General features: G+C 37.4%; 1 protein-coding gene across 2 annotated transcripts; it reads right to left on the reverse strand.

Moving 5' to 3' along the window:
* Positions 1-1,720: 1,720 nt before the first annotated feature.
* Positions 1,721-24,772, reverse strand: LOC132636259 (ATP-dependent zinc metalloprotease FTSH 12, chloroplastic). 2 transcript variants are annotated; one of them, XM_060353022.1, is made up of 19 exons: positions 24,250-24,769; positions 23,248-23,432; positions 19,357-19,577; positions 17,821-18,098; positions 17,360-17,437; positions 17,027-17,269; positions 16,782-16,922; positions 16,522-16,689; positions 14,293-14,405; positions 13,408-13,624; positions 13,025-13,096; positions 11,745-11,864; positions 11,547-11,663; positions 11,287-11,463; positions 10,476-10,595; positions 10,297-10,371; positions 9,410-9,517; positions 2,647-2,727; positions 1,721-2,224 (listed from the first exon to the last, which is right to left on the reverse strand). In XM_060353022.1, exons 1-19 carry the CDS (start codon positions 24,625-24,627, stop codon positions 2,147-2,149), a joined length of 2,970 nt encoding a protein of 989 aa, XP_060209005.1. In that variant the 5' UTR covers positions 24,628-24,769; the 3' UTR covers positions 1,721-2,146. The 2 variants fall into 2 exon arrangements, with proteins under 2 accessions (XP_060209005.1, XP_060209006.1); XM_060353023.1 differs by lacking the exon at positions 16,522-16,689 and having other exon boundaries at positions 24,250-24,772.
* Between the last annotated feature and the right edge of the window lie 709 nt (positions 24,773-25,481).

Below are 25,481 nucleotides of genomic sequence, written 5' to 3' on the forward strand. Positions count from 1 at the left end.
TTGCTTTCTATCAACTTCGCATACGCCACCTTCTTTGCTTCCACCTTCCCTTGAACTTCTCCATTTCACCACCAGTCCCCTCGATGCTGACCACGACTACCTGTCGAGACCCCCAACACTTCCCTTGCTACCACCCTAATGCAACTAGCCGTCTTATCCCACATACTGGTCGCATCCCCACTACTATCCCAGGCCCCCATATCCTTCAATTTCTCTCCCATCTCCAGGGCACTGATCGTGGTCAAATTCCCCCATCTGATCCTAGGTCGGTCCTCCACGACCCTCTTCTTCCTCGTCATCTTGATCGCTAAATCCATCACCAAGAGCTTATGTCGGGTTGTAAGATATTCGCTCGGAATGACCTTACAATCTTTGCACAGACCTTTATCCTCCTTCCTAAGGAATAAAAAGTCTATCTGAGTCTTAGCCACCGAACTACGGAAGGTTACCAAGTGTTCCTCCTTCTTTGGGAAACTCGAATTGGCTATCACCAACCCAGAAGCTCTTGCAAAATCCAAAAGTGAGACTCCTCCTCCATTCCTGTCCCCGAAGCCAAAGCCTCCATGCACATCATCATAACCTCCCGAAATAGGCCCGATGTGTCCATTGAAATCACCTCCCAGAAATAGCTTCTCAGTAGGCGGTATGCCTCTCACTAATTCGTCCAAATCCTCCCAAAAGCGCCTCTTCTCCTCGTCGCCTAAACCCGTTTGCGGCGCATATGCACTAATAATGTTCACAGTGAGTCCTTCAACGACCACCTTAATTGACATCATCCTATCAGTGGCTCTCCTAACCTCTACCACCTGATCCCTTAATTCACCATCTACTAAAATGCCCACCCCATTTCTATACTTCGACCTACCAGAGAACCACAGCTTATACCCGTCTACCTCCTTAGCTTTAGGACCTACCCATTTGGTCTCTTGGATACAAGCTATATTAATCTTCCTCTTCTTAAGAATCTTAACTAGCTCTATGGACTTCCTCGTTAACGTCCCAATGTTCCAAGATCCTACTCTCAATCTAGACGCTCCTCTAACCCACTTACCCCTCCTAACCCTCGCCCCCGTCCCCGAACGAGAACATGACCCTAGTCTACCATCACTAAGCAAAGCCACGAAAATGAGTATGAACTAATAAATTATTCAAAAGTCTAAAGTTAGCAAAATGTAACTACAAGTGTATGGACAAATAATGGATGTGGCTACCGGAGGTACCAACTCCAGTTGAACTGAACCTGGTCGCCGCCGGAAAACACTGTTCACACTATTCACTGTTGAGTTGCTGTTTACTGCCGAAATTCTGCTCACAGAGACCTGAAACGGGAGAAGAGAGAGAGAGGGGGGGGGGGGGGAAGAAAAAAAAAAGAACAACAAAAGAAAAGGAAAAAAGGAGAGGGAGAGAGAGAGGGCTGGCCGGAAAATGGTGCCGGAAAAAGTCTTCGGCGATGACGCAGCTGCGTTTTGGCAGCGGCAGAAGCAGCTAAAAAAAGGAAAAAAGGAGAAGAGAAGAAGAACAGGAGAAGAAGAAAAGGAAAGAGAAAAAAGTAGATCTGGCCGGAAAAGTGGCCGGCGTTACCTGGTCGCCGGAGTTACCTGAACAGTGATGCGGTCTGGTCGCCTGACGGGGTGGCGGGTGGGGTGGAGAGTTGGAGGGCAGAGGAGAGAGAAAACAAGCTAGAATTATTATCAGTTTGTATAGTAAGTAGGCACAAATATTGTAAATATTTGTCAACACCCTCACATCATTACAACTCTTGCTGAACATTCTTGTACAAAGTTTCTCTATATAGAGCATGAAATAAATCAAGAAAAACGAAAAGAGAACAAAGAAAGGAAAGAAAAAAGATCGCGCCCAAAAAGAAAAATTGAATGCCTGAGATGAGAAAAGAAACAATTGCAGGGGCCTACGCAACCTAACTATCTATTAGCAGCCTTTCTGTTGGTATGCATTAAGAAACTTCGCAAAGGTATTGGTGAGATTTGATGTGAAAAAGGACATTATCTCTGCACCTCAACTTTCTTTACTTGGCGACTTCCGATGCTTTCTTTTTAAACCAGCAAAGAGCAAAATGAAGGATTCGATTGGATCGAGGGATTCAGATGCTAGTCTGACCACAAAATTCATACAGCCACCATTGATTTTAACATCTGTGCAGGGGCGCGGGATAAATGTCAAGCGGTTGATGACTCAAACGGTCATTATGAGGCAATGGTCCTTCCTGCAAATTTAACACATTTTATAGGCACAGTATAACTGGAGAAATCAAAACTACATAACTTGATGAAAATCCGCATGATAGCATGAGATTGCAAGCTAAAATATTCACAAGGAAGAAGGTAGGCCCTCACTGAATTATTAAGCAAAAGCACAACATAGTAACGGCACATAAGGCTTGGTAGAGTCTATTTTGAGAACCCAATTCCCCGTCATGGAAAGCAGAAAAGATGCTTTAAACAAAATAACAGCAGACTTGAAATCAGGGTGCATTGTACACATTCTATATGATACCTATCTTCATGTTTCTAAGGCAGTCAAAATATTAGTCTTATTGCTGTTAAGGAGAACGGCATTGATATAAAGACTTCACATAATAACTGGGAAGTAAATATGAAGATTGAGAATCTGCAAATGTTATATTACCTCCTCCATGTTTATTTGGAGAGGCTTCACAAAATCTTCGAACAGGGCAGGGCGTAACCCTCTCATTTTGTCCTCTACTTCCTGAAGAAGAATAAGCAGTGGGTATCAACAGAAACAAGGATGCAAACAAAAGACGCGGACAAAACAAACTGAGAGTACACTTCAAGATTTTGATGAAAAATATAGGATTTCTCATCTAAAGAAACGTACAAGTTTATGTCTAAAGGCACCTACAAGTTTGACCAGTTTTAGCATGCAAGACAAGAAGCTCTATCTCAAAATATATCGCATGGACAATTCGACAAAAAGGCACTAACATAAAAATTAAAGAAACTATATGAACCATTCAGACAGTACTCCCAAATAATGCAGCCAGAGGGTAAGAATTAAATGTCCAATATTCTCCTTGGAAAAACTACCAGTTTCCTGAATGAGTCAATCCAACTAGGAATCTTGGAAATGTGGAAAAAAATGAGAAGGTGCTTTTGAAATAGTTTATTGTGGCTTAACTATTTGAAATTAGTACATAAATAGGGTGTTTATCCACTTCTGCAGAAGTACTAAGTGCTAATTAAAGGAAGTCTGCAAGTCATTTTAAATGTCCCGTCCAAATTTCAAATTTATTATCCATCTTGACCACTGTCTGACAGAGCTCGAGGAGCAACGCCGGGAAAAATTAAATTAGCATGTGTGGTTAAAGTCTCTACCACAGTAAGCTCATTTTGTCTCATAACGTCCTCTTCTTTCTACCTAGAAGATCCTCTTTAGTACTATTAATAATCTTCTACCACTTGACCTCTCCTACTTTTAGCAAGATATAAAGGAACTATCTCTTTTGTCATTCCAAGTATATCTTTCCGAACCAAATAAGTTCACGATCCCTTGAAAGTTGGTTTTGCAGTGGCCATGTAGTGTATACATATATCTCTTATTTTGTCAGGCATATTAGGCATTAAATAGATTCTTCATTCAGCTAGTTCAATTATAACCAACCTTGCTATCTCATATACTGTTCTAATTACAGTCTTTCCAAGAATTTCTATGTGAGATTTCCTTTGTCAAAATGAAGTTTGATAGTTTATAATAGGATTTTTTTTTCTAAGCCTGAAAGAACGATACAAAGTTGAGCAAATTGTTCTTAAGACCAGCAATAATCCACAAATTGTCTCCCCAAATTACCACGGGTGAGAGAGTCGACTAAGACTTTATCATGAGGTGACGTGAAATACATTTTCTTCTACTTCTAAATGCACTTCGAAATCCCATCAAATTTTCGTGTCTCAAGTAGGAAATCAATTTAATTGCCAAATATTTCCATCCTCTAATCTAATATTTCAATTTTGAAAGCCACTATCACATCATAAACCACTCGAACCACAACGAAAGCTATGGTTAGAGATTTCAGCATCAAAATATACCTTCTAGTTGTTGGACTACTCATACTAGTACAAAGATTATTTAGGCAGAATACATAGACAGCCTCCTGAACGTGCCAAATATTTTTATTTACACACCTCAACTAAGTGTGTAACCTATTGTGCAAAATATGTCCAGTGAACACAACATTAACAGTCGCACAAAAAAAAAAAAAAAACTTAACTGATATTCAGTCTCAGTGACCCCCCCCCCCCCCCCCCAACACCCCGCCAAAAAAAAAAAGGACAAAAAGACAGACATTCTTCTCCTTCCCAAAAGAAAAAAACAAGAGAATAAGCTAAATCTCCCAATCCCACCCCAAATCGTTCTTTCCCTTCCCCTAATCATTCTTCACCCACCATTTGGCCAACACCATGCATACTCGTTTTGCCATTATTCCACCACCGAGGAACCTCATCCCCACAGCACCAATAGAAATGGACAAGCTCACAGATTCCTCCATAAATCACCATTACATATACACAGAGATTCCCTCATTGTTGCTTCGTCCTCTTTAATCTCATAGAGCAAGCAGTGTTTCAAAAAGCGTTTTCGGGTTGAGCCCAGGGGCGGGGCGCACCAAAAATGCCTCGAGGCGAAGGTGGGAGGTGAAAGTCTCAAAAGGCATATGCCCAACAATTCAGGGCATACACCTTGGTGTGTGGGGCGAGTGTTTTTTTTTTTTTTTTGGTTGGTTGGGACGTAAGCCTAGAAAACTTCTTCAAATTAAAACGAAATTTGTTAAATAAGTCCTCAATATAATGCCCCAATTCTCAAAAGTCAACTTGTAATTACTCAAATGTTTTACAAAAGGAACAGAAATATTAAATATAAAAGTCATGAACTTTTTTATTGCTAGATGCCTAATTTATGTCTTTCCTAGTTCTTTATCTTTTCTTCTACTATCTCAAAAAAAGTAACGAACAATCACTTGTGCTTGTAAGTAGTGTATAATAGATGGTTCTGATTAGTTATTTGTGAGGATGGATCACATCTATATATATTTTTCACTTATTTATAGTTTTATTCAATTTTTACTTATTTAAAAATATTTATTGTAATTATATTATTTTATGAAATACTAAAAATTAAATACCCGTGAGGCTTACACCCCGTGCCTTGGGGCTTAAGCCTCGCTGAGGCATACGTAAAACGCCTCACCTTATGCCCCCGCCTTTTAAAACACTGGCTGCAAGTCATTTCAACAAGAGGAACATTGTGTTTAGATTTACTGAGAGAATGAAAATTTCGCCAAAAACAATGCCAGAGAATTCCGTCATCAATTCTTGTGCACCACCACCATCTCATATCGCTTTCGGACTACTATCTTGAGTTACGAATGATGACGTCCTTATGAAGTTTCTCAAAAACTCATTTAAAGTCCCAGACAATCCTTTTTTTTATCAAGTAAATGTGTTTCACTTCACAAACAAGGCCATAAAACAGTCGCATACAAGTGGTATACCAAAAGGTCAAGCATCTACAAACTCCACCAATCGTCTATACAATAGGGAACTTTCTGAGTACACCAAAAGCAAATAAGGGAACGAAAGCTACTCCTTAACTGGGGAAGCTCGATTCTACTCCACTCATAGATATTCACAGAGAACACACCATTATTTCCCAATCTCCACCACCATGCATCAGGCTTATCAACCAAGTTGATAAGTCTAGCAATCTTTGGAGCTGAACTATGTAATAAGTAGCAATCTTTGGAGCTCAACTACTTCCCAATTGTTAAACTCCTTTCTAAAGCTCAAATCCCAAAGTCTCTCCACCTTGTGTGCCCCTAATTTGTTGGACTGCCAACTCTCTCTGGCAAGAAATTTTGTACACTCTGTAATTCATTTTCAATGTAAAGTCCCGCACCATCTATGACCCTAAATATTAATCCTAACCCGTCTCTGACATTGAATGAGATGTTTCCCCAAAACACATCCCATCCCTTCAATATATTCCTACACAAACCACACCCAAAACGCAAAGTGATGTCTCTAGTTCTCCACCCACCTCCCATACTCCCAAGAAAAGATCCACTCACAATCATGAAAGCTTAATTTTTAGTCATTGCGTCCTTAAACAATGGCTCGAACTCAAATATTCTAGATTTAGTCAAGAGAATTGGGTGCTTTAAGGTGGTTAACCATGTAATTTCAAGGGATCTCATCAAGATAGTTTTTTCCTTTAGAGACAAATTTTTTGGGATTTCACGGGAAGAAACGGCAATATTTATAAGGTAGTCAGAAAAGTCATATGGATTTAAAAGGGAAAAAGGCTTTTCTTCTATTGAAAAACAACTCGACAAGGAATGGCCAAAAACGGTGCACTTGATAGGGAATGAAGATGGTGGGAGAGAGACAAAGATGTTGGTCGTTATTTTAGCCATGTCAGGAGAAATTGCAATCTCACGTGCTTTAGCTTAGGTGAGGATCACTTGTAGTACCCAGTGTTTTAAAAGGCGGGGCCGTAAGGCGGGGCGTTTTACATACGCCTCGACGAGGCGTAAGCCTCGAGGCACGAGGCGTAAGCCCATGGGTATTTAATTTGTAGTATTTCTTAAAATAATATAATTACAATAAATATTTTTAAATAGGTAAAATTACATAAAACAATAAAAGAAAACTGTAAATAAAAATTACATAAAACAATAAATGAAAACTCTGTGTGTGTGTGTGTGTGTGAGAGAGAGAGAGAGAGAGAGAGCGCGCGCGCTTGATCCTCACAAAAAAAATGATCAAAACCCATTATACACCGCTTATAACTTATAATTATATATAACATAATTTTACAAGTATAAACAATACAATGAAATAAAAGCTATTATGAAATGCAAAACAATTCTAACATTTTAACTTTCAAACACGGAAAAAAACACAGTTTCTTAAAACACTAGTACTATCATACTATTCATTTTATCTCCCTATAAGCAAATAATCAATAAAATTTATCAATATTACAATTAAAACATAACTTCTTCATGAACAAAAACTAAAATTATATGATAATTCTGATACATAGGACTTATGACCAATGACAAGTGAAAATGTACAATTCCGCTATGTGCTTTTTTAAAAAAAAATAAGTGATATTCACCCTCACGACGTTCTCAAATAGTAAATATCCAATACTACGACTTGTTATTTGAGTTACACCCAATCTTCTATTTCTATAGATGAAAAACTATTAAGTATCATTATTTTGTTAAACAATTATGAGGGTGAATGATTTTAATTAAGGAATTTAAAATATAATTTGTGTAAGAACTGTTAGGCGAGCCCTGGGCGTTGGGCGTTAGGCGTGTTTAAGGCATACGGTTGGGCGCTTAGGGCGTAAGCCTCATAGGAACTAAGCCCCGCACGTTAGCCCCTGGGCGTTTTGCCACTGCCCTGCCCCGAGGCGAGCCCCGAGGCGAGTCCTGACACTGCCTTTTAAAGCAATGGTAGTACCCCCTCAACATGTTGTGTCTAATAAGCACATAGGTGAAGTGTTCCATAATGACAAGGGAACCTACAGCCGCTACCCTTTGGGTGCACACAGGGTAAACTCCACTCCTGTACAATAGCTCGCAAACCACACAGGAGGGAAAACCCGCACTAGGCAAGCCCGGTGCGATTACCTCGATCCAAAAGGCAAATCACCTGCTGTCGTAGGCAAAGGGTTTCGAACCTGAGACCTCCATTACGAAAGCCCCATGCTCAACCAACTAAGCAACCCTTGCGGGTATAGATCACTCTTAGTTAAGGTGATCAAATGAAATTTTTTGGCAAGTTCATGGGCATGCCTGTGTATTCTGCCTATAATTTACTATGAGCTTTCAATGCAATTGTACAAGTCATTTCTAACCAATACTTCTCATACTTGGATACACGACCATACTTTTGATTTCCATGCTATGAGCATCTTATAGTGCTCCAATGATCTATTAATTTTCACAAAGTACTCTCATTCTGGGCATGTCATACCATCTTATAAATAACTACACCTCAATCCCAAGCAAGTTGGGTCAGGTATATGAATGCTAACTGACCATGCCGCTTCATTTAATCTCATCATAGATCCAAGTTGTGCAAATCATCATAAAAATAAAAGTACTTGAAGTCATTTCTACTGGCATATAAATGTACTAACATGACTAAAACCTAGTCCCGACTAATTAGGTGTCATTTACATAGATCGTTTTCTTAAATTGTACCCTATGTTCCACTAGATCTGTGTGGATTCCAAGAGATTGTAGGTCTTTCAAGACAACTTCATTCCATATGATTTTAGGTCGACGTCATTCTTCTTAACACCTTTCTTTTTTTAGAGAATGGTATATTATATTCATCAACACAAAGTTTGTGATGGTAGCTGCATCTACAAATTACATCACCAACTTGTACATTTTACAGGACTTCCAGAAATGGTAAAATAGCTTCAATATCTTCTACGCACATTTCTTTACACCAAAAAAATAGAAATTTAAAATACAGTGCATCTTAACTTTGTGGATGGAGTTACACTTGTCTTTAAAACATTTATTATTTCTTTCCTTCTAGATAGTCCACCAAATATAAGTTGGGACAGCTTTTACCTTTATAACACCTTTATTCACCATGGTCTTGCACCTATAAACTAGTGCAATGGAAGGTCAACACGGGACATGACCAAACCATCTCGAGCGAACCTTTTTTCACCACTTGCACTGTTGCACCTTTTGCTGAATGTGACGATTTCTATTTTATTTTATTTTTTTCAAATCTTATATGACTGCACATCCATCTTGCAACACGCATCTTGTGCATATGTTAGACTTTAGCGGCCCAACACTCACTCTTATACAACATTGTTAGTCTTATAACTGTTCTATAGAACTACCTTTCACTTTTGTAGGTATCCTTTTGTCGCATAACACCCCAGTAGCACTTCTCCATTTCATTTTTTATCCTAGTTGTTGTGATTTCATGTCCAATCTGCTTACTGGCTCACATAAAATTTGTAACACCATTTCAATATTCTCTTTGCTTATTTTGAGAACTATTCCTGAAATGATACTTTAAAGCTCGGGTATATCAATAATTTCAGTAACTGTTTAAAGAAAACCCTCAAATATTCACAAAATAAGATGACATGTAACAACTCATACAATTGAATTGGTGGTGAAACGGGTACAGAACAAGCAATAGTTACTCTGTATGATGCATAATAATGAATAGTAGGCAAAACAAGCGCACTTGGTATGAAGAACATTGATTGTTGTGAGGAGATTAAAAGTTGATTTGCAAAAAGCGGGTGAATATATATGTTTCCATTTCTAATCAGATATATCCGTAACAAAGTAGAGAATACAAATGCAGGTTTATCATACCAATCCAGTTATTCTCGAGTTTTCCAGAAGCTCATTGGAAATCAAATCCAGTATATGCCTGTTGGCCATCAATCCCCTCATTGCAAGTTCTTCTGTCTCATTGATATACTGTAATATAAATTAAGTTAGATTATCTTTTATATTGCAAAAGAGTAGAACAAGAACTGCTTGTAACAGATGGATAACTCAAAAGTTGCATCGTGGAACTAAACAAGCTAGCAATCTTCCTTCTGAATTTGTGGTGTTCTCCAGTATTCAAATCTTTTGTGGAAGTTAAAAGTACTTTGATGATAACAGAGTGAAACTAAAGTCGGACCTACAGCCTTGGATTGCAGGATACAAATCAGCCTTAAAGCAAAAACAAACCCAAAAGTAAAGAAGGAAAAGGGAATCAGATTAAATTATGTAAAAGAAGTACCACATTTATTAACCACTTGAGATAACCTTTCCACAAGTTGTTACCAAAGAACATAGGAAGGAGGCTCATGGCACTTAAAATTTTTAGAACTTGCATGTATTATCAAGAAGCTTTGATTGATTCTTGTTTGTCTTTTTTTTTTTTTTTTTTTTTTTTTTTTTTGACTTCGCAGATTGGCTTGGAGAGTTAACTGGCCCAGACACCACAGTTATTATAAAAAAATAAAAAAATAAAAAGGTATGGAGAGGCTAGAGTGGTGGCTGGTTACATAGACCTAGACAATTTTAAAGTGCTGATGCATTTAACAAGTGGAACATGTAGTATAACCACAAGCAAATATTCATTTTTATTATCACGTAAGCGCAAGCAAATATTCATGTATTGAAAGATTAGAAATGTGGAAATATAATCGCTTCTCCTGTCCGGAATAACCAAATATAACCACAAGGGAAAGGATAATTTGAGTTACCCTTGTCAATTCACGAGTAAATAGCTCAGAAACTTCAACTGTCATCTCAGCAGGAAATATATGAGGATCATCCCACTGAATCATCACAAGGACGTGAACAAGTTAGTGAATCCAGAATATGCTGTGAAAAATAAAATCAAGCATTAAACCAAGTCAATCATGTTCCACAAAGGAATTACCTTATATTTTATAATCTCACCATCAGGACTGTCAGGCTGATCACCCAATCCTATTCTTTTTGTCAAAGCAGTAAGGCCCAACCTAGAGTTTCTAGGACTTATCACCATTTCCCGAGCAATCTGGCATTGACGTAGTAAAAGTTTGAGTTGACAGCAATCACATACTCAAAGATTGTCCCCTTTTAACCTCCCCCACGACTAATGCTAGCAAAAGCAAAATTAGCAAATCTAGCATATATAAAAGCAGAGTAGCTTGAATGCAAGTACTGACACACGTACACACACAAAGAAAAAAAAGATATACGCACATATTTGTACTAACACAGAGATATCCAGGTAAGTGTATATATGTATGTAAAAGGCCAGCAAAGATTTTGTTAATAATCTCCTCCGTTTACAGATGTTGTAATTGCCCAAGACCATATAAAGAGACCAAGTCCCCCATCCTACCACCCAACACCCCCTGATGCCTAGACCTGCCAACTGGAGGGTGAACAATATGATATAGGGGCTCAACATCGGGTAAAACAAGAATTGTGATGTGTCTAGCTCTGATACCATGATAAGAAATGTAACTTGGGCCTAAGTCAATCCAAAAGCTAGTTCAAGAGGTGAGGATTGCCCAAGACCAGTTCCCCACCCACAATAGATGTGGGACTCAACAACATTTGTGTCACAATAAAACTCTACTACTCTACGACCCTATAGTTATTGTTCCCACCACAACCAAAAAGAAGAAAAGACAGTAAAATCAAGAGTACTTGCTCCATCATTGCTTGAATGTTGCAACATTTGAAGAAATTTGGTCTACCTTTGTGATCTTTTCTAGATCATCAATTCCTCCATCAGTAATGTCATCACCAAATACAATACGTTCGGCACACCGTCCGCCATGAGCTACTACCATTTGCATTTTCATGTAGCCAAAGGTTGTATAACCTTGATCAACCACGTCTTCTCTGGGGTAGAAAACTGATACCGCTGTTTCCTGCTCAGCCAAATGAGAAACAGTTGAGTCAACAAAAGCCGGATTAAATATAATATAATCCATGTTCACGTAAAATATAAAACCTTTCCACCAGGTAGAAGCTGAGAAAAAGCATGCCAATCAAACTGAGGGAACAAGTGCGCCAAGACAATGTGACCAGCTTCATGTACTGCCAACAATCGTCTTTTTTCACGGGATACCTATTACAAGATTTTAAATCAATCATAACTACAAACTGATACATCTTTTTGTTTTAGGAGAAACAGGGGAAGATTGCATACACTTTGCTCACACTTCTGCTGCTCTTCCTCTGTCAAGAGCACACCCATACCCTCAAGCAATTGCTTGTCCAAAACATCAACGATATCCTGCTGGAGGATCTTAGAATGTCCTTTCCTTACCTGCATGAAAAATGCGAATACTTAGCTAACACTCTCAAGAAAATGGAAAACAAGAAAACATGATTGTCCTTGAGGAAAACATTTTCCCACATACCAATGACACCCTATTGCAACTTGGATTGACCGAGCCTTAATCCTATAATAGTGTTTCCTAATGATGACAACAGTTAGCATTTTTTTTTTTGAGACTTACAACAGTTAGCATATATCATGCAATTTTTTTTAGTTTTAATTAGTTTAATCTGTTGTCAAAGTTTGGAGACTTCGGTGTGTACTGTTTGACATTGATATGTGATGGAGGAGTTAAGGTGGAGACCAGGCCATGCATGCACTTAAGTTATAAGGGTGCCTGAAAAGATGTTTTAATCAATTTTGTGGTTTGTGTTTTTCCCTGTTATAGATAAATTGATCATTAAGAAAGGTGATTCCTAAAAGCACCTGTTTGCTTGTTTACTGTCACCTGTGGTGACAGCTCTTGTACTTGACTTGTGATTTTCGTTGATTTTCCAGGAATCTGCTCCACCACTTTCAGTCAGAGCCACCTAAGTTTGCCATATTTACTCTTTTCTTAAAATATTATATGCTATCCTATGCACCATCTAATTTTTCTTTTTCCATAAAAATCATACAGTAAAGTCCATAACTACAGCAAAAAGCTAATTACATGGAGCCCGTTTGGATTGGCTTATAAGTTGCTTATAAGCTGTTTTCAGTTTTTTTGAGTGTTTGGCTGACCAGCTTAAAGTCATTTTGTGCTTAAAATAAGCTCAAAAAAATAATTGGGCCCATTTAACTTAGCTAATCTAAAGCAGCTTATAAGCTGAAAACAGCTTATAAGCCAAAAAAAAAAAGTTAGACTACCCCAACTTATTTTTTTTAGCTTATAAGCTGTTTGCAGCTTATAGGCATAAGCCCATCCAAACAGGCTCATGATCTCAAATATGCCATCTAATATACATTTTTACAAACAAACAAAAAAAAATGTATGTTGTGTTCTACAAGTCTCCATGTGAATAATGTGATTTTAGGTCAATTGCCAATAACTTACCAATCGTTTAAGAAAACAGAACTTGCTGAGGAAACAACATGTCAATTGATAGAAGCTCCAATAGTGATTACAGATGTTATATATCAATGGGAAATACAAAGAACAAACTTACAGACATTATTGCAGCTTCATTGACTAGATTTCTTATGTCTGCCCCAGAATATCCAACTGTACGAAAGACAAGCTGCAAAAGTGCAAGGAAAAACAATTCAACAACCAAATTCCTAAACCTGAGACTTAGATTAGGTGTTCCAACGGAGGGTTTCATCAGCATACAATTTAAAGTCATAAACCAAAAAAAACATCATTGTCTTCCCACAACTAGGTACAAGAAAAGGAACAACTGGTTTTTGGCCTGTGCAATAATAGGGTTGCTTCTAAGCCCTCGAAAAGAAGCTGCCGTATATAACGTGAAAGTAATTTTATGTTCAAGCAAATCAAGTGGAAGAGGATATTCCAAGCTAGCAATGAGAACTAATGAAGCAAGCAATTTACTTTCTCAAAGGCAACATCCTCTGAAAGCTGCTTCCCAGCACTGTGCACTCCAAAAATTTGCACTCGTTGCTTTGCATCTGGTAAACCAATATACACACGTCTGTCAATACGTCCAGTGCGGACAAATTCTAAGTCCAGTTCATCTGGCCGATTGGTTGCACAGATGAATATGACAGCTTGTCTTAGTGAAAACCTATCAACACCAGTTTTTTCTTTCCTGCACAAACAAATCCTATATTATCTTGTCTGCACAATGAAACAAGAATATTGGAGGGAAAAAGTGGCTTTGCCTTCAGTACTTCTCTATAATATAAGCGTAATCTGTTTTGGTATGTATATTACTGTAACCTTCTAGCTCTGGCAATGCACTTGATAAACAACATAAACCAAAGTTACATCACAGTAGTTTTGATGTTTGTAGTATGAGAAAATATTGCTAACTCGTAACAGAAGATGCAAGCAGCACATGTGCCATATCTTTCTGTTCTTTTAAACAACACTTAAAGGACATCATAAAGTGATGGCAGCATATTAATTAAACTGTTAGGTGCTTCAAGTTAGTCAACTGCCAAAAGACATTTCATCTCATATTTGTTCATAGTTTGACAAAAGAGAAAAGACTCCAAGTTCACTAGATTTTTCATTTATTAAATTAAAAAATGCATAATTCAACAGCAAAATATTTCACTGCCAAGAGATTGTAGACAGGGTAGGGAAGAAAGGAAAATGTTCTTGGAAAAGTCATATCAAGCAGACTCATCAAAAGCAGAATAAGATTCTAGAATCAGATCTCATCAAAAGCAGCAGCACTATAGTGCTCTCCGATATGAAATTTTCTTTGCAAAGAAGAGAATTATATCCATGCAGTGAAACTAAGATACTCACTCCCCATCAAGCTGAGCAATCAGAGCCTCAAATGTTGCCTTCCTGCGGGGATCCTTTTTTGCATGCCTTCCAGCAATAGCATCAACCTCATCTATAAATACAAAAGCTGGAGCCTACAAAGAGGACAACTGAACGTAAATTTTATCCCCTTGAATTAGCACAAGTCCATTGTTGAATATCAAGTAAATATGGGTCTAGATTCATACACATCTTGTTTCATTGTACTTAAAAAAAAGGCAGCCCGGTCATGAAGCATCCTGCATTCACGGGGGGTCGGGATAAGGGCCGCACCCAAGGAAAATCATTTAAAATATTTTATAAGATACCTTAGAATATCTTATATTTAATTTCTGATATTTATTTACCTTATTAGCATATAGATTGATTACCTATCTTACTATACATAACCTAAAACTCCTATATAAGGACCACCTCTTGTACCTTGTTAATCAAGTCAATGAGAAGCTTCTTTTCATTTTCACATGGTATCAGAACCTCTACGATCTTAATAGACGCAAATAGCTTCCACTAACGCAAGCGGTACCAGCCAGTATATGCGACCCGCCAGGCTTATGTTTTCGTATTTTGTGCTATCTTTCGGGGCTCGACGCTGCTCCTCTCTCCGATAACTGGTGCCCCTACTCTCCAGGTGTCTGTTCAGGCAGCGCTCTCACTCTCTATCGTTCAAGCACTGTTTATCTTTCCGATGAGCAGCACTGCTACTCTTTTATGCAGTCACCGTCGTCCTTTAAACCTTAACACTCTGGGCACTGTTCCGGCAATTCAACTTGCACTGATAAGGTTATGGAAATTCGCAAAATCATTATCTCTTTTTGGAGATTGAGAACAAATTTCTTTTCATGTGTAGTGCAAGAAGCATCCCACTTGTGAGAATAGATTGTGGTTGTTGTAATTTGTGTAGTGCAAGAAGCACTTTCTTTCGATATGCAGTTCCCAATGACCTTCCGAAGGAAAGAATTTCATCACAATTCTCTTTTTGGTGACTCTACATTATTCCAGCGAGATTTCGGCATAAACCTTCTATATTCTCGAAACAAGCAAACTCAAGTAGGTTTCCCCACTTTGAATTTGAGGGGGCATGTTAAAATATCAAGGAAATGTGTTTAGATGCACACACATCTAGATTCATTGTACTTGAATATTGAAATGTTTTTCCTTACTTTCTTTTCTGTCTTGTTTTGGAGGTGGCCAGCATACCCCCTTTAATGCTGAGGAATACAACAGTACCAGTTTCAAAAAAAAAAAAAAAATCTTAGGATATCATGTATTTAATTACAGAATATTTACTTTATTAGCATAGGAATTGGTTATCTACCATACTGTGCGTAGCCTAATACTCCTATAAAAGGAGCATCTCTTGGACATTGTTAATCAAGTCAATGACAAATTTCAGGGAAGTCGTTGGTACAGCACAATAAGATGGTTTTTGCACTACACTGGAAAGGAATCTATTCACAATCACCAAGCAGAGATGTGATGTTGCAAATCTCCAAAACATTACTAACTTAATTTGAATTGGCATGACAATGACAAGAAATCCAAGGATTATAGAAGAGCGTCGGTTGCATAAATATTAACCATCGTCGGAGAGTTGAATAGTGCTTGAATGATCATAGAGAGAGGACCAGCGTTTGAACGGTCTGGAGATAGGGGCAACCAGTTGCCACATAAATCACATCATTGACAATTCTCAAGAGAAGTGGCAGTACCTATTGGGCTATTACTTGTAGGTAAATAACATCAGAAAATGATATTTCATTAACACACAGCAATAGTGCATGATTTTGTTGATGATGGAGATTTTATCATCAGAATCAAAAGCCAGCAACATAGTATGCTAAAAATTCTGTTACATACTTCATCCACAGTAGTTACTCGGCATGCTCAAGACCTGGTAGTTCGTGTTTGGTTCAAAAAAGTGAAGCCAAGAGGTTAACATGCATTGAAAGGAGACTGACAGCTTTAAAGTAAACTATGCTTGACTGCATCATAAAGGCACACTTGATAAAAGGAGCTTTTTAGTTAGACCAAACATTCTGTTATTTTAGAAGATTCCTTGAAGATTACCCCTCCTCCCTCTATAACTTGTTTTTGACCGGTGATCTGGTGGCTGCTTTCGGTGCAGGAATTATAAGAGGCAAATTTGTTACTATGAGGAACATTCTTATCCATATATGTCAATATTGAAACTACAAGAAGTAGACTCACATTTCTCCTAGCAACAGAAAACATTTCATTGATTCGTGCAGCACCACTTTTTTCACTATCAGTAAACTCTGCACCAGAAGCAAATACAAAAGGCATCCCACTTTCCTTTGCAAGTGTCCGAGCGAACAGTGTTTTGCCTGTTCCAGGGGGACCAGACAGAAGGACACCCTACAGTGCATAAAATGAATCTAACTGAACAAGATTTTCATAATATACAGTTTTAGACTTTAGTAAGTCTTGAAAGGATAGTATGAGTTTACCCGCACAAATTTGACATCTTTCTCATAATATTGCATTGGATTTCCCATATAAATCATCAATTCATCCAAAAGATCCCAAACATCTCCTCCCAATACTATTTCTTTATACATCGATTTCGTCTCACCAGCTTCTCCAACTGGCTAAGTAGGCAAGGGAATAGGAGTTAAAAGGTGACTGGTAGATTGAAAATATTCAGAAAAAACAAAGGAGGCAGGTATTAGATCTACTTGAGATGAGAAGTTACCAAAATAAAATTTTCAGCATAAGCCATATCGAAAAGTTGATTATATTTCTTATAGAGGAGGCGCTTTGTTGTGATGTGCAGAAGCATCATAGATTCTCTTATAAACCACAATATCAGTATCCCAGGCAATAAAGCAAAAAGAACTTTGAAAAAGTAATGAATCTGCCGCTTCTGAAGTAGATCTACTTCAGCTCCAGAACTTGATATCATCTCCAATAAGAATGGATCTAGTGGAATATCAACCTGAAAGGAGGAGAATACATTAACCAGTATAAAGGTCAGGTTCAGGAACAGTAATGACTTTATTCGGGAAAGAGGATACATCTTACGCACAATATATTCAAGTGGTAATCCTTCTTTCATTGTGACAAACACTCTCTTCAGGTCCTCTGTGAAGACTATAGCAGACACCTGGTGAACATCAAGTCAGTAAATCTAGTAGAAAGTGAATCCATATCTGAGTAAAGATAATATAATAGTTTGATCCACATGAACAAGAGAATTTTAGTCTCCAGCTAGAGTTCAAGCAAAGGCAATTGTTTTGTTTGAGAAATCTAATTTTTGCTATTTGCCCTTATAACATCATTCAAAAGAAATGAAGAATGGGGTGGCATCATGTCATCCATGCTACAACTTGAACTCTTGAAGTACAATCCCCAAAATGTACCATGTATGCATTATACTTTAGACTTAGAAGCATCTACATTTAAGTCCACTTGGAAGCATTAAAACAAAAAGGGACCAACCATATCTGAGTATGATGACACACAGAAGACAGAAAGCGGAACATTTACCTCAGAAGAATCAAGTTTTTGAAGAAAATAGGTATAGGGAAGTTTAGGGCGATATCTCCACCATCTTTTGGAGATCCACAATGCCCTGGTTCCTTGGGTTTCTCTTGTCTTCTCGACCACATCTTTGCGAAGGCTGTTCTCAACTTCCTTCATGTCAAATTCAACCACATACTTAGCATTTACTGAATCTAATTGTTCTGCCATCTTCTCCTTCCTAATAATTTTGTGCCATGCTTGAAGCCTTTCACGCCATGTTCCTCCCATATCCAGATTTTCAGCTGCAAAAAAAAAAGGTGGGGGAAGAAATGCTTAAATCGAAAACTAAGATAATTTGGATTCACTGGGCGACTTAAAAAACAAAATCACTATAATTGGTCATTGAAGCCTCAGAATTAGGGCTTCCTGGGAACCTCAAGAATTTAATCAGATCAGTTCTAGCTTAATTGGTTCTCCTTAATACCTTTAAGCTAAAGTTCTGAGCTTAACTCGATTTACTACATCTCTGCCTGGAAAACTTATATACAAGTAGAGTGGTATCATGCAAAACATATAAAGAAACTTTTGGCACAATGTTATTTATGCATTTTACTACGAAGCATTAAATACGTTTTTAACCCGATATTAAATTAAATACGTATTTAAAAAAACTATGTTATATTAAAATTATTAGATTGACGTACAACTTTCTTTCTTCTTTTTTTTTTTTTTTTTGATAAGGTAAGATTTTATTAAAAGAGTACCAAGCTGGTACAAAAGAAAACAGGATTCATACAAAGACCAACCAGACAGGCTATTACTCTTTCCCTCCTAACAAATCCAGAAAATCCATGTTCTTTCTTCTAGTATTACTCTTTGTTTTTATTTATATTATCTCTTTTCTCTTTGGTTACTTTAGTTTATTATTTAAGTTTATAGAAATTTCTGTAAAGATATAGTAGATTTTTTTAAGTATGTTAAAGTTTCATAAATTATTAAATCTATTAAAATAAAAAAATTAAAGTTTGAAAATGTTTTGTTTTATTAGTGTAAATTTATTGAACTATTTATGTAATAGTTAATATAGAAGTTTAAAATTTCTAATTCGTGTTTTCTTAAACGGCGACCTCAAACAGTGTTCTTTTGTTTAACTGCTTTAAAGAAACAGAAAAAACATCCTCAAAATGATGCATGGTGTCGCCTTTACTTGTATTCTGACTCTGCAGTAGTTTTTCAACCAGCTTATGAGAAATCCTGGGTCTGCCACTGACCTCACTTTTTTTCGAATACTGTCAAAAAATACAATCCCCCACACCCCAAAAAAAAAAAAAAATCCACCAGTTTAAAAGTTTCACTATTATTTGGGGGAGCTGGTAAATTGAAAAAATGAGATTGTAGAGGGCAGCTAATTCATTTTGAAACAAAATCAAATTCAAAGATAAACATACTACTATACAATTCTGCTGCATCCTTTTTTTTTTAAAGATTGTGAAAAAGAAAAGATGCAGGAGAGATAATTAAGTACTTAAAACATTATGCAAGGTTAATAACAAAACTCACCTGAAATTCCAAGATTCTCTTTCAGAGTCTCTTTATCCTCTACTCTCAATCTAGCATCATGGTCTATCACCTCTCTCATACTATCACTGCCAGAGTCATCTTCCCAAGCATCTTCACCAACATAGGAACTGTCATGAACAAGAGTTCCATCCGCTGCTTCAATGAATTTCTTTAACTTTAGACCTTTGGGGGTAGTTTTCCTCCACAAACCTTTCTTGAATCTATAAGAATAAAGGTCCAAGAAAGGAGTTGAGATTACAAAATATCATAGAGCACCAATTGGAACAAGCAACAAGACATACTTGCATAAAGTAATACAGGTAAATGTGTCCTATTACATAAACTGCACTGATAAGATTTTATGGTAGTGGCCAGATCAAATTACAATCTAGATTGTTGGGTTTTGACCCCGTTTTTACAGAACTTCAATGGTCAAGTAGAAGTCTAATTAAATCTTGTAAACTATCAGAAAATCATTTGTCTCCATTGTGGGATTCGTCACGTGCTTCAGAAAAGGATTGTCTTTTGAAAAGGCTGCTGCTCCTCTTTAATTTCACCAATCCATCACAAGATATACAAGCTTTGGAGAAAAGGTCGGAAGTACATTGGATTGTGGATTCATCTCAAGTTTGAATTTCTTCCTCCTTTTCTTATAATTATTCATGTATTTGACTAGCATTTGGTTTGTAGCGTTTATTTCAATGAGTCGCTAGCTGTTTTCTTCTAGTATTGTCATGAACTTATGTGGATAATATGAGCTCAATTATACTTCTTGATTCATTTGCAATTGTGTATTCAATTATTTTCTTAATCATGTGCTCAATTCTGCTTATTAGTTGTTCAGCCAAAATTAATGGCATTTAGGAACCTTGTTGAATTGAAAAGGGGAAATTAAGGTTGTACAGAGGTTAGGAAATCTAGAATCTTGTTAGTTGTTATTTCTAGTGAGAGATTTTATGAATTTGGTGGACAAGCTAAAAGGCACCGTAGACATTCTTTTGTGGTTTAAGCTTAATCCAACCTGATTGAGTGATTACACATAGACATATGTTTCAGTTACTTGGTTAGGATAGACCTATAGACTGATCGAAAGATGGCATAGGTAATCTAATCTGATGATCAATAATGCTACCCAATAGTGATAGGCTTGGCAATACGGTAGCTTAAGGAGTCCATATGGGTGATTGGCCAGCCTAGACCTTACTAATTGTTAACTTTGTGCCTGATCATTTTCCTTGCTTTCATTTCAATTGCTTACTAGTAGAGTTGTAGTTGTTATTTTTTATCTTGATAAGTAATTGCTTACTTCTAGTGGTAGTTTGTAGTTAATAATCATTTTTCAAATCATATCCTCATGCTTGTGTAAAATTAGTCTAGTTTAATAGTTTCAAGTAACTCCAACCCATACGAATGATGTCTGCTTCACAATACTCATTTATTTGTTCTAGATCGTATTACATTTTTTATAAGGTTTCTAGATCATTTTACATTAATAGTATTACTGCAACAAACAATTACTACAGTTATCAATGGTGCTTCAGGACTTTTTCTCTTAACAAAGGGGTCTAAAGCAAGGGAATCCTTTGTTTCCTTTCTTGTTTATAATTGTCATGGAAGAACTATGTTGATGTTAAAAAGAGCAAAGTCATTGGAATGGCAAGTGAGGAATAGCCTAATGAAGAGGATCCTCCACTGAAAACCAAGAAGTACGGGTTCAGGTCACCATAGACTCCTGGACAGGGGGTGGAAGAGGAGGAGCTAGCGCAGTGCATATTTCCCACAATCCTGCAGTATGCTGATTGTCTTTGAAGCCATTTCTGGGCTCCACAAAAATCTGGCCAAGAGTTCACTTTTTCTTTTAAATGAAGTTTTCAGTGTAGAGGTGGCTGCAATCCTAGGCTGCAGTATTAAATATCTGACAACAAATTACTTGGGTATGCCTCTTGGAGCATATTCGGAATGGGATGTTTGAGAAAGTATAAAGGAACCTATCATGCAGATACTGTCTTTGGGAGGTAGACTTATCTTCATAAAAAGTGTTTGGATGCTTTACAAACTTATGTGATGCTAGTTCCCCACATGCCCTAGAAAGTAGAAAAGCCCTGGACAGTCGGAGAAAGCAATTCTTTTTTGGAAAGATGTAAGATAAGAAATCCTTCATCTGGTAAAATCGAATACAGTCACACTTAGCAAACAAGATGATAGTTTGGGCATAAGAAATCTAACATTGCACAACCAAAGTACTTTACAGGTGGCTGTCAAGATTCAGTGGGGAAGAGGGAGTCCACTGCAGGGAGGTGGTGATAGTAAAACAAGGACAGGAAGGTCCATGGTGCACAAAATGGTTTCAAGCTATTATGGACTGGGTGTTTGGAAGCACATCAAAAACCAATAGGAGGCCTTTAAAATAAGTATTAAATTCAATATGGGTGACGGGTAGAAGAATAAATTTTTGACAGGATACCTTAAAGGATTTGTTCCCATATCTCTCTGCACAGCTGCAAGTATAGCAGAGAGCGAAACAGACTATTGCTGTGACATTTGCTTTAGAAGACCGTAATCATTCGGAAACTGAGATGGTCAGCCAGCTACCAGAAGGTCTGGGAATTAATGAGTAGCCATCCATATTGTGGATGGGAGAACAGATACAGTGAATTCACTGGTCTCAATGTTACAAAGCTTTAGTGGCTTGTCTGCCACAAAGCACTGATGGCTTGTCAAGATAGTCCGGATAACTGGATGTCCATGCCTTTATGCATATATGGAATATATGCTCTAGAGGAACAGAAGATGCTTTGAGGGGAAGGAAGAGAATGCTTCAATTGTAAAAAAGAAAATAGATGTATTCAATGTTCAAATATGTGGTGCAATGCTATTTTTTTCTACTGGATTGATGTAATGCTGGAGTTTTTGGCATCCTTAAAGCTTTAAAGGATTCATACCTAGCAAGGTCCTCTTATTATGCCCCAGTACTGGCTTGGTCTATTAATAAATAACAATTATTCATGCAAAAACAAAAAGTAGGGATAACTGGTTCTGAAGAAGATTTGGGAAATCAAAAGCTTTATATATGGTTGCTTGATTTATTGGGAGGCTGCCCATGAAGCTGTTTAACACAGTTTAACGTGCAGAAAAGAGAATTTAAGTTGTGTAGCACATGCTTTATGTGTGAAAAGGAACTAGAAGATAGAAGGCATTTTTCCATCCACTGTTCAGTAGCCTCACAAAAATATATTATAAGTATTCAGTAGCTTCACAATTGGGGAAGGGGTCATGCTTGCTTCTATAAGGACTTAGAAAGGAGCAAAGACACTATCCCAGCTCGTCTTATGTGGATGTTATGTAAAGAAGAAATGGTAGGTGTAATAAAAGAAAAGCTGAAACCATCATAGATTGAGGTATAAATATTTAACCCTACTAGTTTTTTGGGGTAAATTGAAGGATGCTTACGAAATGACCTGATAATTTCCAAAGTCTCTGCAGGCAAAATCTGTTTCCTGTACTATATTCTTATGTTTCTCAAACACTTCCTTGGAACTGGTTTATTCTTTTATTCGTTTTAATTAATAAAAGCTTTATTATCAAAAGAAACTCTTGAGCCGAGGGTCTTGCGGAAACAACCTCCCTATCTTCCGAGATAGGAGTAAGGTCTGCATACACTTTACCCTCCCCAGACCCCACATTGTGGGATTTCACTGGGTATGTTGTTGTTGTTGTTGTTATTATCAAAAGAAAAGGTACAAAATTCAAGATGCACCTCAGACTGATCATAAAATGACATCCGATCAATTTATCTATAGGAAGATGAATCAACTAATAGAGCAACCAAATATTCACCAAGAACACAGTTAGTTCATTGGTAAAGTACTTAATGGGTGATCTGTTTTTTACCTTTTGACATTAACAGGAGTAGGTTCAGGAATCAATGCCTCCATGTATGCCTCGGTAAGTTCTTTTCTTTCCCTATTAATCATAGGACCTCGAATTGCCATATAGATTTTTTGACAAGAAAATACCGTCACTATAACATAGAGAATGAAGACACCAACTCTTTTGGAATCCCATTTCTTGGTGTCCTGAAGGATGGGAAAAAAAATAGCATAAGGCATAATGATAAGCACAAAGTTTTGCAAATAATTCAAACACTTGGGGTGTGTTTGGTATGACGGAAAATGTTTTCCTATTTTTCCTTGTTTGGTTGCACCAAGTATCTTGAAAAACGTTTTCCTCAAAATAGGAGAAAATGTTTTCCTTAAAATTTGAAGTATAACATTTTCTAGATCAATAAAAACACTCCAACTCATCCCCGCACCTCACTACCTGCCTACCCCTCCATACCCCACCTACCCCCACCATCAGAAGTTGCACTCCTAATTCAAAAACCTCATAGTGTTTTGCTTTGAGTATATGCAAATGCTCTTAAAATGACACTTTTGAACTTGCCAAACGCAAGAAAATAAGTAAAAAACCCACTAATTTTCCAAGAAAACATCTTCCTACATACCAGACACACCCTTGGACCCAAAAACAAGTGTGGAGAAATGTCAAAATTCACTTTCCAACACTCAGAATTTGTTCCGAGCTAAGAACTCAACAAGTAGGAAAAACAAGTTTCATAAGTGACATTCCAAGTTCATTGTCTCCTCCCCACCCACCCAACACCCCCAACCCCCACCCTTTGACCATCCTACCCCCGACCCCACACCCTACCCCCACCCCCGAACTCCACCCTATCCCACCCCGTATTATTTTGCTAGATTACGTATAAATGTTTTTTGGGATAATATTTTTTTGCTTACATACCAAACACAAGAAAATAAGAAAAGAAAGCATTTTCCTTCATACCAAACACACTCAAAAGTTTTGCAAATAATTCTAAATGCGAAAGTTCACCTTCCAAGACTCGAATTTGTTCCAATTCAAGAACTCAGGAAACAACTCAAACTGAAAACGTTGAAGCTCAATTTGTCCTCTCCCTGAAAATTCTTTCACTTTATTTTTAGCATCCTCAAAATCAAAACCCGTTTCTTTCTTTACAGAATCGCCCAATTGATTCAAAAAACGTTGCGAACCACGACGAATGGATTGTGATACCTGCAGCCAAGAAAAGCCTCCTTCAGGACTGTTATTATTAGTGTTGGAAGAAGAAGAAGAAGCCAGATATGTAGCTCTTTTTTTACGGCATTTGGATGATGGGAATGTGAGAAAAAGGGGTTTTGGAGATACTAAATGGATTGAATTCAAAGGGTGAGGAGTGGTGGTTAAATGCATTGAGAAGATAATGTCTGCTCTCTTCACTCGTCGGAGAAACTGAAATTGTCTCCGTGAGGGGTTTTGGGGGGGTTTATCTATCTGCAGTCCTTTGGTTTAAGTAGGCCTTTGGACACAAACCATACTATTTTTCACTTTATTTGAAATTTTTAGAGTTGAAGGTGAAATTGTGTTCCATTATACTCCCTTGTCCCAGTTTATATTAAACTCTCCTTTTTAGTCGGTCATGAGTTTCGGATTCAAATTTTTGCTAAGTCAAAAATTTTAAAAAAATTTGTAAGGCAGAGTTTGAATTTCGCTCTGTCCCATCCGGCAGACTTTGTATATATATTTTACTTTTCAAGGCAAACTTTTAGTAATGCCTTAAGGAAAAGTTTGGCCTTAAGGGCAGACTTTTAGTTAAGCCTTAACTAAAAGTGTGCCCCATAAGACATAACAAAAAGTATGCCCCATAAGGCGGAATTTTTCCTCAAGGCATAACTAAAAGTTTGTTTTATAAGGCAAAGTCTATGCTTTAAGGAAAAATTTTGTCTCATGGGGCATACTTTTGGTTATGCCTTAACTAAAAGTCCGTCCCATGAGGCATAACTAAACTATGCCTTAAGAAAAAGTTTTGTCTTATGAGGCAAACTTTTAGTTATGCCGGATCCGGCATAACTTTAGTTTTTCCTTAAGGATTGTATGCCGGATCCGGCATACACTCCCCCCAGCCCTGCCTTGCGAATTTATTTTTTTATTTTATGCCTGAGCGGGGGTTCGAACCCAGAACCTCAGGGATTCGCCCATCTTTCCAAGTGAAGGGCAAAACTTAAAGACCACAAATATGAGGGGTAAAATTTAAAGACCACAAATAT

Source organism: Lycium barbarum, chromosome 4 (assembly GCF_019175385.1).
Source record: "Lycium barbarum isolate Lr01 chromosome 4, ASM1917538v2, whole genome shotgun sequence".
In the NCBI taxonomy this organism is placed as follows: domain Eukaryota; kingdom Viridiplantae; phylum Streptophyta; class Magnoliopsida; order Solanales; family Solanaceae; genus Lycium; species Lycium barbarum.

Coding starts and splice junctions, on each gene's coding strand:
- LOC132636259 (XM_060353022.1), bottom strand. CDS start 24,627: ATGCATTTAACCACCACTCCTCACCCTTTGAATTCAATCCATTTAGTA. Junction 16,923..17,026: donor ATGCTGAAAATTTTATTTTG/GTAACTTCTCAT, acceptor TTGCCTACTTAG/CCAGTTGGAGAAGCTGGTGA. Junction 13,625..14,292: donor ATTGCTCAGCTTGATGGGGA/GTGAGTATCTTA, acceptor TTGTTTGTGCAG/GAAAGAAAAAACTGGTGTTG.